The sequence below is a fragment of the Sporobolomyces koalae genome (assembly GCF_050403365.1).
Source record: "Sporobolomyces koalae JCM15063 DNA, S_koalae_JCM15063T_v1_ctg5, whole genome shotgun sequence".
Taxonomy (NCBI): Eukaryota; Fungi; Basidiomycota; class Microbotryomycetes; order Sporidiobolales; family Sporidiobolaceae; genus Sporobolomyces; species Sporobolomyces koalae.
Window position 1 is genome coordinate 297,731 of NW_027481766.1, and position 12,719 is coordinate 310,449.

A 12,719-nucleotide genomic window follows, 5' to 3' on the forward strand; every position below is an offset into this window, starting at 1 on the left:
TGTTGTACGACATTCGGAAGAACAAACTTGGTAAATGACTGGAAGAGCCTGATTGAGGGAAACACGCTACTCTGTTGTCCTGACGACACAGTACACGTCCGTGCCCCATCCGTACATGCTCACGAGATCGAGCGATCCTGAAAAGTATTCGGCATAGATGCGACTGAGCGGTAGTCTACCCGTCATCCGAACAGCAGAATGTGATCAGTCCGGGAGAGAAAGTTGCTCGTCAGTGAAAGGATCTTCGAGACTGACCCGAATCCGAGCCCAGCGAGCGTCCCAACGTTGGTCTGCAGTGCCGATTCGCCGCCTTGAGGTCCTCCACCGACTCCACCCATGTATCCTGCTCCTGTCGTGCCTCCATAGACCGAAGGTGAATCCGGGTCCGAATCGGGGTCAGGCAGGAGAGGCACCGAGGTGAATGCGTAGGAAAAGACGGATTGAACATTCTCCGGAGCTGTCGGTTCGTGCACAAAGCTCGTAAGTATCAGAGAAGGCACGAGGAGAGAGGAGAGAGTCACTCACGAACTCCTCCACCTTGATCGCGAACCCTAATCGTCAGCGCTCCTGGTACGGTCCCGATCGTGACGACGATCGGCGGAAAGTCCTCCTTCAAGAGGTGCGCATGCGGAGTATCTTCAAATCGGAAGACTCCGTCCTCGACCTCTTCCTTCTTCGGAGCATTGTTCTCGACTGTCGCTCGGAACGCGTTCTTGAGCAACTCGGTCAGGATGTACTCGAGATGGGTTCCGATGAACCCGACCTTGAGCGAAGGGTCGGCTCCCTCGATCCGATACGGAGGAGAGACGCCATACGTCGAGTCGCACAAGAGAGTCGCGTATTCTGCGCAGGTCGAGACGAGCTCGTAGGGCGACAAGGCGAGATCGAGCACGCCTATCCGAGTTGGTGCGGCGGCTGACGGGGTCGAGACAGCTTTGGTCGTCGGAGACGACGTGTTCGAAGGTCTCAAGGCAGGGAGCGAAGCGGCGGAGAGCGACAAGTGCTGTTCAGCCATGAGGCGGAGGGAGATACGGTTGCGGATCGCACGGTCGAGGAAGTCGGTGATGACCGCGTCCGGAAGATACTTGCGCGACTCCTTGAAGCCTGCCCGAGCTTCGTTTGAGTGACGGAGGCTCGATTATCAGCAAGAAACAGCGTGACAGACTGACCTCGAGCGAGCAGCGGAATATTGTCGGTATGGGCCGAGACCATATTTGCCATGACCTTGCACAGCTTGTCATTCTCTGCGAGCGATTTGATCTCGGGCACGTTCGCTAGATCGAAGAATGCTGTGCTGTACAGGTTGTGCACCTTGGAGAGTGATGGATTTGTTGCGGGGAGGAAAGGAAGCGAGAGGTGTTGTGTGACCTGCTCATGCCCCCTGGTTGCTCAGCTACCTCTGTTGTCGCGCTCTCGACTATGTCACAGACGAGCGGACTAACCCGTCGAGCGAGTCCAGCCAGAAGTTCTTTCCGGGTGCGTTCGGCGCTTTCAAGCAAAGTGGGCTCATCGAGCGGAGGCGCGCCATGCATCTTGAGGTCCTGCAGCTGCACAGTTTTGGTCGGCCATTGGCTGTAGTACGCCAGTAGCGATTGAGGCGAGGAATTGGCAGGCGGAGATGTAGACGATGACGCCGTGTTGAGCGAACGTTGTAGCACGTCCGGGCGCCAGATGGCCGCAGATACCGATGGAGGACGTAGCAGACGTCGTGAGCAGCTAAACATGACTGCCAGCGCTCGACGAGGTGTGCAGAAGAGCACGATCGGGTGCGCAGGCCGTTGAAATCAACCCCTGACAGGTTTAGTACTTCAGTCAGTCCGTCTCAAGCCGCATACAGGACAGTCAAGGGCTTTACGTCTGACTCTTTGCTAAACGAAATTGTCCTTTGTAGGCAAGGGAAAAGCAATTTTTTCTAATTCGAGATACTCGCATGGACCTTTTTCCCTGCGGCCGCGCTAGCTTCGTCTCCCTCGTAGAACAGCCAATTCCGGTAGTATGTATGGGTCAAGACTGGCGAAGCATACTCCTCGGTCGAGCCTCCAAAGAACGCTTGACGCATGGTCGGGCAATGAAACACGTCAATTCTCCGAACACTGGCTATGATGCTCCAGGTAAACACTCACTCTGGAAGAGCACACTCGAAAAGAAGACGCTCGAGTTCGTCCGAAAGACGATGTCGGTGCGCTCGAACGCTTTAGAGTCGCCAAAGTAGACGGCAAGTTGTCCATCCGCTTCCGTGACTTGGCTCGGATCCGAGTTTAGAATAGCTATCTCGGTGATCCGGTTCCATCTGTGACACAGTCCCGCCAGTAGGATTAGCCCGCCATTGTATTGTTTGATAAACCGCGAAGGTAGGCTTGCTTGCCAGTTTCAAAGGTGAACGAGCCCCGGTCAAAGCTTTGCCCGAAATTATCGTGGCAAATGACCGAGTTGTTCGCGTTTGTATCTTTGGTACACTGACCTTCGTATGTTGGTACGTAGCCGTATACTTCTCCCTTTCCCTCTGCGCGCCACATGACTGCGAAACGAAGCATAGTCGCGATCAGTCAACGGCTCGAGACATATAAGAAAGAAAGCTCAAGGGGTAGGCTTACACCGCGCAGAGAAACATGCCTCGCTTCCTTTTCCACCTGTACAACCCGAACCTGCGTCACCTCCAAACAACCCTGCCAGTTTTCCACCTTGCACGAAATCAAAGTTTGACTCGAAGCCGACCTGTATGACCCCCTTTCTCCGTTCGGTCAGAACGATGCGCCCCGCTGTAAATGAGCTCGTGGAATGAACGGTACAGACTTCGTAGCTTAACAGGGCTCGCATCTTGCCCGTTCCAAAGACGTTCAACCTCATGCTGGCACCTCCCTTCGACGCACTGTAGCTTCCTTCGGGGTATTCGACGCTGAGGACGTTCTGTCCCGATTGCTCGAATGGATCTTTGACGAAACTGACGAATTCTGAAGATGAGAATTTGCTGACTGGCCATTTGGAACTGATGAATTCGGCCGCGGGATCAAGGTTCGCGAGAGTAGCAGTCGGGGCGGGTAGAGTTGTGACACTGGCTGGAGTCATCGAGAGCGAAGAAGCGAGAGATGCGACAAAGTCGGAAGGTCCTCTATTCGAAGTGGTGCTGGATCCTGAATTTATTCCGCTAGAGGCACTGGATCCTGATGTTGTTCCGCTAGAAGGAGTTGTCGACCCTGACGAAACATCATCAATCGGTCCATCAGCTTCATCGTCCGGATCGACTCGGGTTCGGGGTTCGAGGTTCGTGGCGTACCACCTTTATGACCGATGACGGACGAACCTGTGCTCTTTCGATTTGGAGCGGACCAAATCACATACAGCAATATGGCAGCCGTGACGACCAGGAAGAATACTGCAAGCCACACTTTACCCGACTCAAAGCAAGTAGCGGCCTATTCGCCCATTCCAAAACTCCGATCAAATTTCGAGGTTTGATCGATCGTAAGTGGATTGTATCAAGCTCACCTCGTCCCGGTCTCCTCTACCCTTTTCCACATCAGAATCTTCACTGTGATCCCGTTCAGAAGAGCTTCGCGAGTGATGAGAGGAAGGCGAACTGCTTGATCGGCTTGAAGTCGAATCAGACGAGGTAGAATCGGAACGTTTGCGATGTCTACGCAGAGACCGATCACTCGAGTGGTGGGCATTATTGGAACGACGTGAGCGGTTTGAGCGACTTGGATCCGATTCAGATTCAGAGGAGGATGTAGAAGAAGGCGAGGTCGAATCGGATCGCTTGCGATGTCGACGCAAAGAGTGCTTCTCGACTCCATCCCGACTCATCCAAAAGCATCTGCAAGTGTACTGGCTGTCGAGAGAAAGAGTAGGGAGCTGCGAAAGAGAAGTCGTAGCGGAGGCCGCGCGTGCAACATCCGAAACGAGTCCGCGGTGGTGGAAGCGGACCGTGCCTCCATGCGCAGTGACCGCGAATTCCGCTTCGGAGGATGATCATGATAGCGGCAATTGTGTGGCCTGAGTGCGTTTGCGGAAGTCGAGTGAACAATTGCAAAGATGGCGAGTTGATAGTGTCCAAAGAGAGAGTGGCAAATTTGCTCTATGGTGGTGAAACAAAGGGGTTGCAGCCACAAACTGCTCCCCTCACTGCGAAACTGATGAGACTTCCACCTGCGAGTCCAGCGGTGAGGTAGAATGCGAGACACGTTGCGGCAATCTGTGCAGCTCCAGAAAAGTCCGGTTAGTCAGGGTTTCTTTTCTTTTTCGATTCTTTCTCGACACGTATCGTGGGGGAAGACCTTACGTCTACTTCATCAGCTTCGAGTGAAGGTTCGACGACCGATGCGAGCATGATCAGAGTCGAGAGGTAGCCATTCGATGAGGAGAACGCAAACATGATCAGGATGTAAGCTGCAACGAGCTCCGAGAGGTCAGAAGCGGGTCACGCAAATTCAGCAGAAACCCTTCCAGATCACTCACCGATGTCGGATTTGATCAAAGTATGTTGACCCCCGCCTGCTTGTTGATTACACATGAGAAAGAGAGGCTGTCGCAGACACACGCAAGCTTCAGTGGTTCGATCTCTTTCGAGTCTGTGAAAGAAAGCTTACAATGAAGACGACCCTGGCGATACTGCATATCAGGAGACCTTTCCAGTTGGTCCAAGCCAGTTTCTCCCATTGAGGCAATACCCTGCCGAACCAATCACCAGCAGCAAACACCGCAAATCCCAACGGCACAAACAGCTCTGGACGCTGCAAGAGAGCTGCATCCGACTCGCCAGTCTTGACCGAAAGGACCGACGAGGTGATCGAAGGGAACACTGATAGCGTGATGCCGAACACGAGGAACATGGCGATACCGAGTTTGCGCACTTTGCGTTCAACCTGGCGCAGACTCGTCTTGCCACTCTCCTTCAACGATTTGCCGTTCGAATGAGCGGAGGAGGAATCGTTGCCATTGCGCTCGGCATCGTGTTGCGCGTCTTCGTCAAATTCGGATCGGATCACGAGTCGGTACAAGGGCAGTCTGATCAAGATTGCGTACGAGAACCACGACACGGCAGCAAAGATTCCGATTGTCAGGAAGAACGAGAACGCGGTCTGCCGAATTGCAGCAGGAGGGACCGGACTTTCGAGGAGGTTGAGCGTCGCTTGCACAGATGGATTCGGCGACATGTCGAGCTGGAGCGCGAATGCAGTCTGAGGCGAGGCGGATCTCGGCAGGTTCGCCTTCGCGGCTGACCAGGCCGAGACTAGCTGGATCATGGCGACTGCGAATCCGATCCCGCCTTGTCCACTGAGGATGCAGGCGAGGTAGGATGGTCCGAACGCAGCGCTGAGCGCCACAACCGCGTTCTGGAGGTATGAGGCAGACGCAGAAAGCACAATGGCCGATGCGATGAGGAACATGAAGAATGGCCTGTTTATGGAGAACAGCGTCAGGGCAAGAACTCTCGGCGAACGGTACGATATGGACGCACGTAGAAGGGATGGCTTCTATCCGTGTCGTGGCGATCGCGAGAATGAGAGTCGCGGCCATGACTATGATACTGAAAGAGATTCGGCGAGCGAGATCGGCCTACGACAGGTTCTCGCGCGGTAGGTCAGTCAGCTGCAACAGAAGAAGCTGCGAGCACGATCGAAGCTCACGCCTTGTTGAGTTGCGTTGGCATGCGCGAGAAAGACCAGGTTGCCGGTCGTGAAGGTGAGGGCCACGAAGCTGGCATAGCTGAACTCGAAGGGCGAGCCGACCAACCGCGACGAGTAGTAGCTACCTGCGACAATCTCGGTGTTCCATGCGAGCAAGATGCTCGCTCCGAGGATCTAAAAGATCAGAAGGGGATCAGATGCATCGTGTCAGAGGCGGATTAAAATGGAAGCTCACGAAGAATGCGCCTTTCGTGATCCACACTTCGAGCTTGCGCGTTTCGAGCGTGCCTCCCTCTGCGTCGCGACTCTTTGAGCTCGTCGAGCGTTTCCTCGGCGAATGATCCCTTTCTCGTTCATGGTCCGAGTCGTCATCGGCCATCAAGGGGCGGTATTCATTGTCGAGTTCTCGCGCCGCCTCGTCGGCATCGAGGTCTTCGGGTACTTGGTAGCCTTCGTCGTCTGCGTCGTCGGCTGAGCGAACGGCTTGATGGGCGAGCTCGCCGGCGGTGTGGACGTCGCCTTTCACCTTGGCCGCAGCATTCTTGAGCGGGCCGACCGGGGCAAACATCCTCGAAGGATGGTGGTCTGCGGCGAGTGGGTGTCTCTCGGTCCTGATAGTGGGAAGAGAGTGTCCTTGGTTCAGGCGGTGATGGGAGGTTGGCTCGGAACTGGAGGCTGTGGGATCACGTGAACGAGGGGCCACGATGGGAGCGGAAAGGAGCGTGGGTTTGGTGGTAAGCTGATACGCTTCGCAGTCGATCGAAAGACTGGCAGCTAGTGCGAGCGAGTTTGAATATGGTCACGAATTCGCGTGCCGAAACGCCGGATCCATTTCGAAGAAGCGATGACGGGTTCGAGCAAATCGCCCGCGCTTCAAACTTGGTTTTGCCTGCAACGCTGAAGCAGTCTATGGTGACTTGGTAGACTCTGAAGGCCTCGCGCTTGCTCACAAGCAAAATGTCCGCGGATTTGAGAGCAAATCTTTGCGAAGGCCTGCAGCCGGTCGACGACGCTGCGCGCGCAACCCGGCCAACGTGTTCTCGCTCTCTCGCATTCGCAACAACTCGACACCAGTTCCCGGTGAGGTCACCGCACAGACTGAACGAGTCTGCCGCGTTGGAGTCGCTGACGTGCGTCCCGACGGACTCGCTTGCAGACTCACCGCTGGACCTCTCGCGTCCTTCCTCCTTCCCCTTTGCTCGGGATCTGCCGTAGTGCCCCCACCGATGGATGACGCCGGTCAGTCTGTCGTGTCGCCGTGTCTAGTCGCGCTGTGTGCAGCCACGAGTGCTGACCTCGCTGCGATCCCCGTGACGCAGCCTTGCACGAGCGGGCCGCGAAAGCCGCTCGCGCAAAGGAGAAGGTGGGAGGCAGTCACCGCAGAACTCAAACATTGGACGAGGCGACTCACGCCAATCGTTTGCATCAGTTGCGCAAGTTTCAAGCGGCCAAGACGCTCAAGGCGCAACAGCAAGCGGGTTTCCCCCTCCCGAGTCCGACTCCTCCTCCACGCAGCGACACGACGAGCGTCCCGGCGAGCCCTGCATCGACTCGCGGCGGTGACTACTCGCACTTGCCTCCGCCTCCACCCCGTTCGACCCATTCCCCTGCCCTCTTCGACTCGACGAAACGACCCTCCCAGTTTGAGCCTCTGCCTCCTGGCGTTCCTCCTCCTCCTCGACGACTCGCGGTAGCTACTCCTCCTCCTCCACCGCCATTCGCATCCACCTCGACCGACTACGCCGTTGCGTCGCGCGCCTCTTCTCGTAACGCATTCCGACCGAAAACTCCTGCTTCGCCCTCGCACTCGAACTCGACTGGCGTCGTCGTGTCTCCTCCACTACCTGCGTCCCCGTCAGGTAGTCAAGCTGGCAGTTCTCTCATTCAACAGCAGACCATTTCGGGTCTCATTGCCGACAAGGCCACTCTAACGACACAAGTGCAAGAACTGCAATCTAAAATTCATGAGCGACCCTCAACTGAAGCGCACGATGACGCACTCGCACGCGCGCGCGATCTCGAGGACGAACTGCGACAGATCGAGGAAGAGCGCGGACGGGACGCAGAACGGATAGCGAACCTTGTCAGTCTCTCTGTAAACATGCGCAAAGTTAGATCATTCTGCTGATACATGGAACTCCTTCATGTCAACAGGAACGTGGAGTTGATATCGCACGACATGCGCTCAAAGACGCCCATTCGCGTATCGCTGAGCAAGACGACGAATTGCAAGACCTTTCAGCGCGCCTGGCTGACCACCAAGCGACTGTCGCTCCGAGCGACCACGAGGATCGACTGCGTGAGAAAACGGAACGAATCGATACCCTCGAGCTCGAACTGTCCCAGCTACGCACCGCACAGGAAGATCTCGAGCGCGACAAGGCCGGGATCGAGAAAGCGCTCGAAGACGCGCGCGACGCTGCCGAAAGCGCTCGACTCGAGTTCACGAGCTTGACGACTGCACATGCCGCCGCGACGGGAGAACTCGAGATGCTGAGGTACCGAGCCGAACAAGTCGAGAATGGAGAAGCACCCGACGCGCAGGAAGAGATTGCCGAGTTGACCCAGTTTGTTTCGTCACTCCAGGCAGACTGGAAAGCTGCTTCGGATCAAGCCGAAGCTGCGGAACGCAAAGTGGAGGAACTGCAGCAACAGCTCGAAACCCTCGAGGCAACCGTGCGAGAGTCGAAGAACGGACGGGACGAGCTACAGCAGGAACATGACCGGCTAGCCAAATCGCTCGAAATTGTCAAAGATCAGGCGGAGGAGCTCGAGAAGCAGAACTCGGCCTTGAAAGATGAGCGAGAGTCGCTGGAAGAAAAGCTGCGACAAGCGGAAGAGCAGGCAGAACTCGCGAAGGACTGCACCCATGCACAATCGACTCAAGAGGCTGAAAAGGCCGCAGAGGAGCTACGGGAGGTTCGGGCGGAGCTGGACCAGGTGCGGTCTGATCTCGAGGACGCAACCAGGCGGCTCAGCGGAGCCGAGACGGAGGTGTATCAGCAACGGACGGCCACGGACGAGAAAGAGGAGGTCATTCAGAAGCTTGAAGAGCAACTGGAAGAAAAGGACACTCGCATCCGCGATTTCGAGCAATCGGTGCAGGAAAAGGTGGGCTCGTTGCGGGCAGCTGAGGAACACGCGCGAGGTCAGGACGCAAAGCTTTCCGCTTTGGAGGAGGAGCTGGCCGAGTCTAGAGCGGCATGCTCACAACAAGAACGTCTGGTGCAGGATCTCGAAGATGATGCCGAGGTCCTCCGCGCTTCGTTCCGACACAAAGACGACAATTCCCGAGCGATCGAGGAGGAGGCCAAGACCCTACGAGACGATGTCGCTCGACTCGAAGAGGAGATTGCACAACTCGAACAAGCAGTCACGTCGAGTCGCCAGGAAAACGAAACTAGCTCGTCCGCGCGGCAACAGTTGGAAGCCGATATTTCTGCTCACTTGGAAACCATCGCCAGCCTCGAATCGGAGATGTCTGCGCATGCATCCAGCCTGCGATCCTTCGAGACCACTGTCGCCTCCCTCGAGACATCCCTCTCTTCTGCGCAAGGCGAACTCGAATCTGCTCGACAAGAGGCCGAGTCTGCCCTGTCAATGCGCCAAGGACACGAGCGCGACATTGCCACTCACGCTGCGACAATCGCATCACTCGAGTCGACGTTGGCTTCTCTAACCGACTCTTCCTCTACCTCTTCGACCCGAGCCGAAACCCTCGCAAGAACCGTTGCCGAGCTCGAGGCGGTCAAGTCTTCGCAAGATGTCGAGCTTGGATCGCTCCGGGCTCACATCTCCGAACTCGAGAAGACTAATGCCGAGACCGTGTCAGAGCGTGACGAGCTTGGTTCCAACCTCGTGGCCCTGCGACGCGAACTCGAAGAGAGTCTGTCTCGGTTTGATGCTCTCGAAGCTGACCTCGAATCCCTACGCCGAGATCATCAAGCCGCGCAAACCGAATTGGAGACGCATCGAGACGAATTGAAGGCTTCTCGAGCACGCGTTGCCGAAGTCGAAGATCAGCTCGAGGTAGCTCGCTCAGAGACCGATGCCGTTCGTACACAGCTGGCGACAGCAGATCAGACGCTCGCAACGAGTCAAGCCGAAGTTGACGCGATCAAGAAGGAGCTCGAGACGACACGGGACGAACTCGCTTCGTCTCAAGGCGACTTGTCAGCAGCTCGGCAGACGCACGAGGAATTTGAGACGACTGCCTCGGCCGATTCCGAGGGCCTCAAAGCTCGGTTCGCCGCCCTCGAGTCCGAACTCGCTGTCGCACAAGCGAATGCTGCCAAAGCATCTTCGGAAGCTGCACTTCACTTGTCGGAACTCGAGGCGCTACGTCAAGCGCAACAGGAGTCAGCGTCGTCGTCACGCACAACGAAAGAAGACGTTGAGCCACTGCAGAAAACTCTGCGAGAACAAGAAGGCCAACTTGCCGCTCTGGAAGAAGAGCTGTCGCAGTTGAAAGAGATCGAGTACTCTCTGCGCGTCGAGCTCGAGTCGGCCGAAGCTGCAAAGCTCGCTGCTGAGAAAGCGAGTGCGAACCTGTCGAAACCGACGGCGATGAGCGATCTTGAACGCGACTTGTCTGTCTTCAAAGACATTCTCGCTGCTTCGGAATCGCGAGCGACCTCTCTGCAACAGTCGCTCACAGCTGCCGAAAAAGACCTGGACGAGCGCGAACTCGAAATCTCGAGACTCGAAGGAGAAGCCGCGACAAAGGAGGCGAAGGAGAAAGAACTCGAATTCACACTCGAAACCGTCACGTCCAAAGCAGCGCAGTCAGCCTCCAAGGTGGACGACTTAGAGGAAACATTAAGTCAAGCGAGGCGCGCCCATGCTGAAGCACAGACAGCCGTCAAGAGCGAGCTCGACCACGCAAAAGCCGAATTGGGCAAATTCCGGATTGAATACGAGCAAGCCTTGACCGCCAAAACGACGGCCGAGAGCGACTGCACGAAAGCGAAGGTGCGCTGTCCCGAAGCTCGGAAATTGTGCTCGCGAAAGCTCACACTCTACACTTGTAGGCCAAAGCCGATATCCTTGATGGTCAACTCCGCCTTGCGAATGCCGATCTTGCCCCAGCTCAAGGTGCGTCCAGAACTTTCCTCAGCTGAGCCTGTAGACCCACCCTGATCTGAATTGTCACCCTGTATGGTCAGGTCGTATTTCTATGCTAGAGCAGCAACTCGCCACGTCACAATCTGAAGTACAACGGCTCACAGGCACGCACGAGTCGCTACTGGCGACGAACACGTCGCTGACGGCTGCCGTTGAAGAATTGCGCCACAACTTGTCGACCCTCGGGGACACCAGCGCCACCGGATCTGATCAAGCTGCCGCTCTATCCTCGTCTCTCGCGCAAGCGCAAGAGTCGGAACACGCGATGCGCGAACAACTCGACGCCCTTCGCTCAGAGATGGACGAGATCGAACGAAACCGTCTCTCGGTCGAGGAAGAACTCGCTCGCTGTCGTGGCGAAGTTGAAGAGACTTCGACTACTCTCGCAGCGGCGATGACGGAGCTTGACGCGACGAAGGAGGAATGTGCCGATCTTGAACGAGCGGTGGAAGAGGCAAGAGAAGAAACCCGTGTGGCAGTTTCGGCCAAAGCTGTACTCGAGCAAGACAAGCAACAATTGGCGACCAGAATCGACGCTTTCGAGACTCGCATCTCTGATGCATCGACCCTTTCTGCAGAACTCGAGGAGCAGGTGAGATTGTCTCGTTCTCGTCCGCAAATCTTGACGAGTCTGTCCTGACTTGGCTTTGTCGGTTAGATCACGAGTCTCAAACGCAACCTGAAAGACAAAGAGTCGGCTCTCGAAGCGCTCGAGACGGATCGATCTCACGAGGCTGCTGCCGCTTCCGAACGAGCGCGCGCGAGTACTGTCAAACTCAAGGACGCGGTGCGACAAGCGTCCAAGACTGAACGCGAATTGAAAGCGATCATGGAACAAGATCGAGCGAACGAGGTCGAAATGCTACGCAACGCGGTCAACCGCCTCGAACAGGAGATCAGCCGACATCGATCGAGCGCAGGAGCGCCTGTCAACGCTGCTGCCACTCCAGCTTCGTCGCGTGACACCACCTCGCTCGAAGCCGAACTCGAACGCAACGTCAACGAGGTCGAAACTCTGCGCCAGACGCTCGAGGAGCAACGTACTCAAGCGATCGAAGCGAAGAACGCTCTCGACGAGCTCCGAACCCTGTATGCACAAACGCAAGAAGAACTTGAAGATTTGAGAGCGGGAGCATCGCAACGTCCTAGTCGACAGTCTTCTCCTGAGGAAGGAACCGATCTCGACGGAATTCAACTCGAACTGTCGGCAGCTCGAGCCCAGATTCGATCTCTCGAAGACGAATGCTTCCACAGTGAACAGACTCGAATCAAGATGCTCAAAGCGAACGGCGACCTCAAAGGTCAGATCGAATCGTTGCAAGACGCTCTCGACAAGGAACGCGCATCTGCTGCTGCCCGCATTGCATCACCCCCGACGACAACGACCACGTCGCAAGCTACCCCAGCAACTCCTCCTCGAGCACCTCTCGCTGCTGCTGCAAATCGTGCTCACGCTCATCGACGTACGGCTTCAACTCTACCATCAGTACACGAGATTGACGATGCACCACCACCGACTGTCCCGGCCCCACCACCCCCTCGGTCGGACGAACGACCTTTTGTTCCTGCACCCGCGTCCACCGGTAACCCAGGGCACCGTTCAGTTTCGAGTCGACATGTACGACAAGCTTCGTTGAGCTTGCTCAAACAACGCATGGAAGACGAACTCGGGTCGTTTGAACCGTATTCGAATCACTCGTCGGGTTCTTCCGGAGGAGTGGGTGGTAGTACAAGAAGGACAAGAAAAGTGCCGTTATCAAACGATCTCTTGTGGTGTAGTTCTTGTTCGGGAGATCTCTTTGTTGTTTGATTTGAAAAGAAAAAGAGGAAAACCCTCGTCTCACAAAAACTGGCTCTGTGGCATATGACCGGGGCCTCCAATTACGTCTCGACAAGTTTTTCCTTACTAGTTCATGTTCTTGATCGGAATTCTACCTCGATCGAGCCTGAACCATCTCACTATGTTCT

General features: G+C 56.0%; 4 protein-coding genes across 4 annotated transcripts; 1 reads left to right on the forward strand and 3 right to left on the reverse strand.

Moving 5' to 3' along the window:
* Positions 1–66: 66 nt before the first annotated feature.
* On the reverse strand, positions 67–1,724 carry JCM15063_005940 (alpha-ketoacid dehydrogenase kinase family protein; the record flags this gene model as incomplete). Its single annotated transcript, XM_076676696.1, has 5 exons — positions 67–175; positions 256–457; positions 526–1,104; positions 1,170–1,368; positions 1,443–1,724. 5 exons carry the CDS (start codon positions 1,722–1,724, stop codon positions 67–69), a joined length of 1,371 nt encoding a protein of 456 aa, XP_076536155.1.
* A 188-nt stretch (positions 1,725–1,912) lies between these two features.
* Positions 1,913–3,804, reverse strand: JCM15063_005941 (uncharacterized protein; the record flags this gene model as incomplete). Its single annotated transcript, XM_076676697.1, has 7 exons — positions 1,913–2,049; positions 2,124–2,290; positions 2,362–2,518; positions 2,595–2,715; positions 2,794–3,277; positions 3,340–3,413; positions 3,487–3,804. The coding sequence occupies 7 exons, from the start codon at positions 3,802–3,804 to the stop codon at positions 1,913–1,915; spliced, it is 1,458 nt and encodes a 485-aa protein (XP_076536156.1).
* A 271-nt stretch (positions 3,805–4,075) lies between these two features.
* On the reverse strand, positions 4,076–6,195 carry FUN26 (nucleoside transmembrane transporter FUN26; the record flags this gene model as incomplete). Its single annotated transcript, XM_076676698.1, has 7 exons — positions 4,076–4,192; positions 4,280–4,386; positions 4,456–4,522; positions 4,587–5,397; positions 5,459–5,556; positions 5,628–5,801; positions 5,863–6,195. 7 exons carry the CDS (start codon positions 6,193–6,195, stop codon positions 4,076–4,078), a joined length of 1,707 nt encoding a protein of 568 aa, XP_076536157.1.
* A 658-nt stretch (positions 6,196–6,853) lies between these two features.
* Positions 6,854–12,561, forward strand: JCM15063_005943 (uncharacterized protein; the record flags this gene model as incomplete). The annotated part of the gene is made up of 7 exons (XM_076676699.1): positions 6,854–6,866; positions 6,947–6,990; positions 7,057–7,710; positions 7,782–10,598; positions 10,658–10,721; positions 10,793–11,343; positions 11,410–12,561. 7 exons carry the CDS (start codon positions 6,854–6,856, stop codon positions 12,559–12,561), a joined length of 5,295 nt encoding a protein of 1,764 aa, XP_076536158.1.
* Positions 12,562–12,719: the final 158 nt, after the last annotated feature.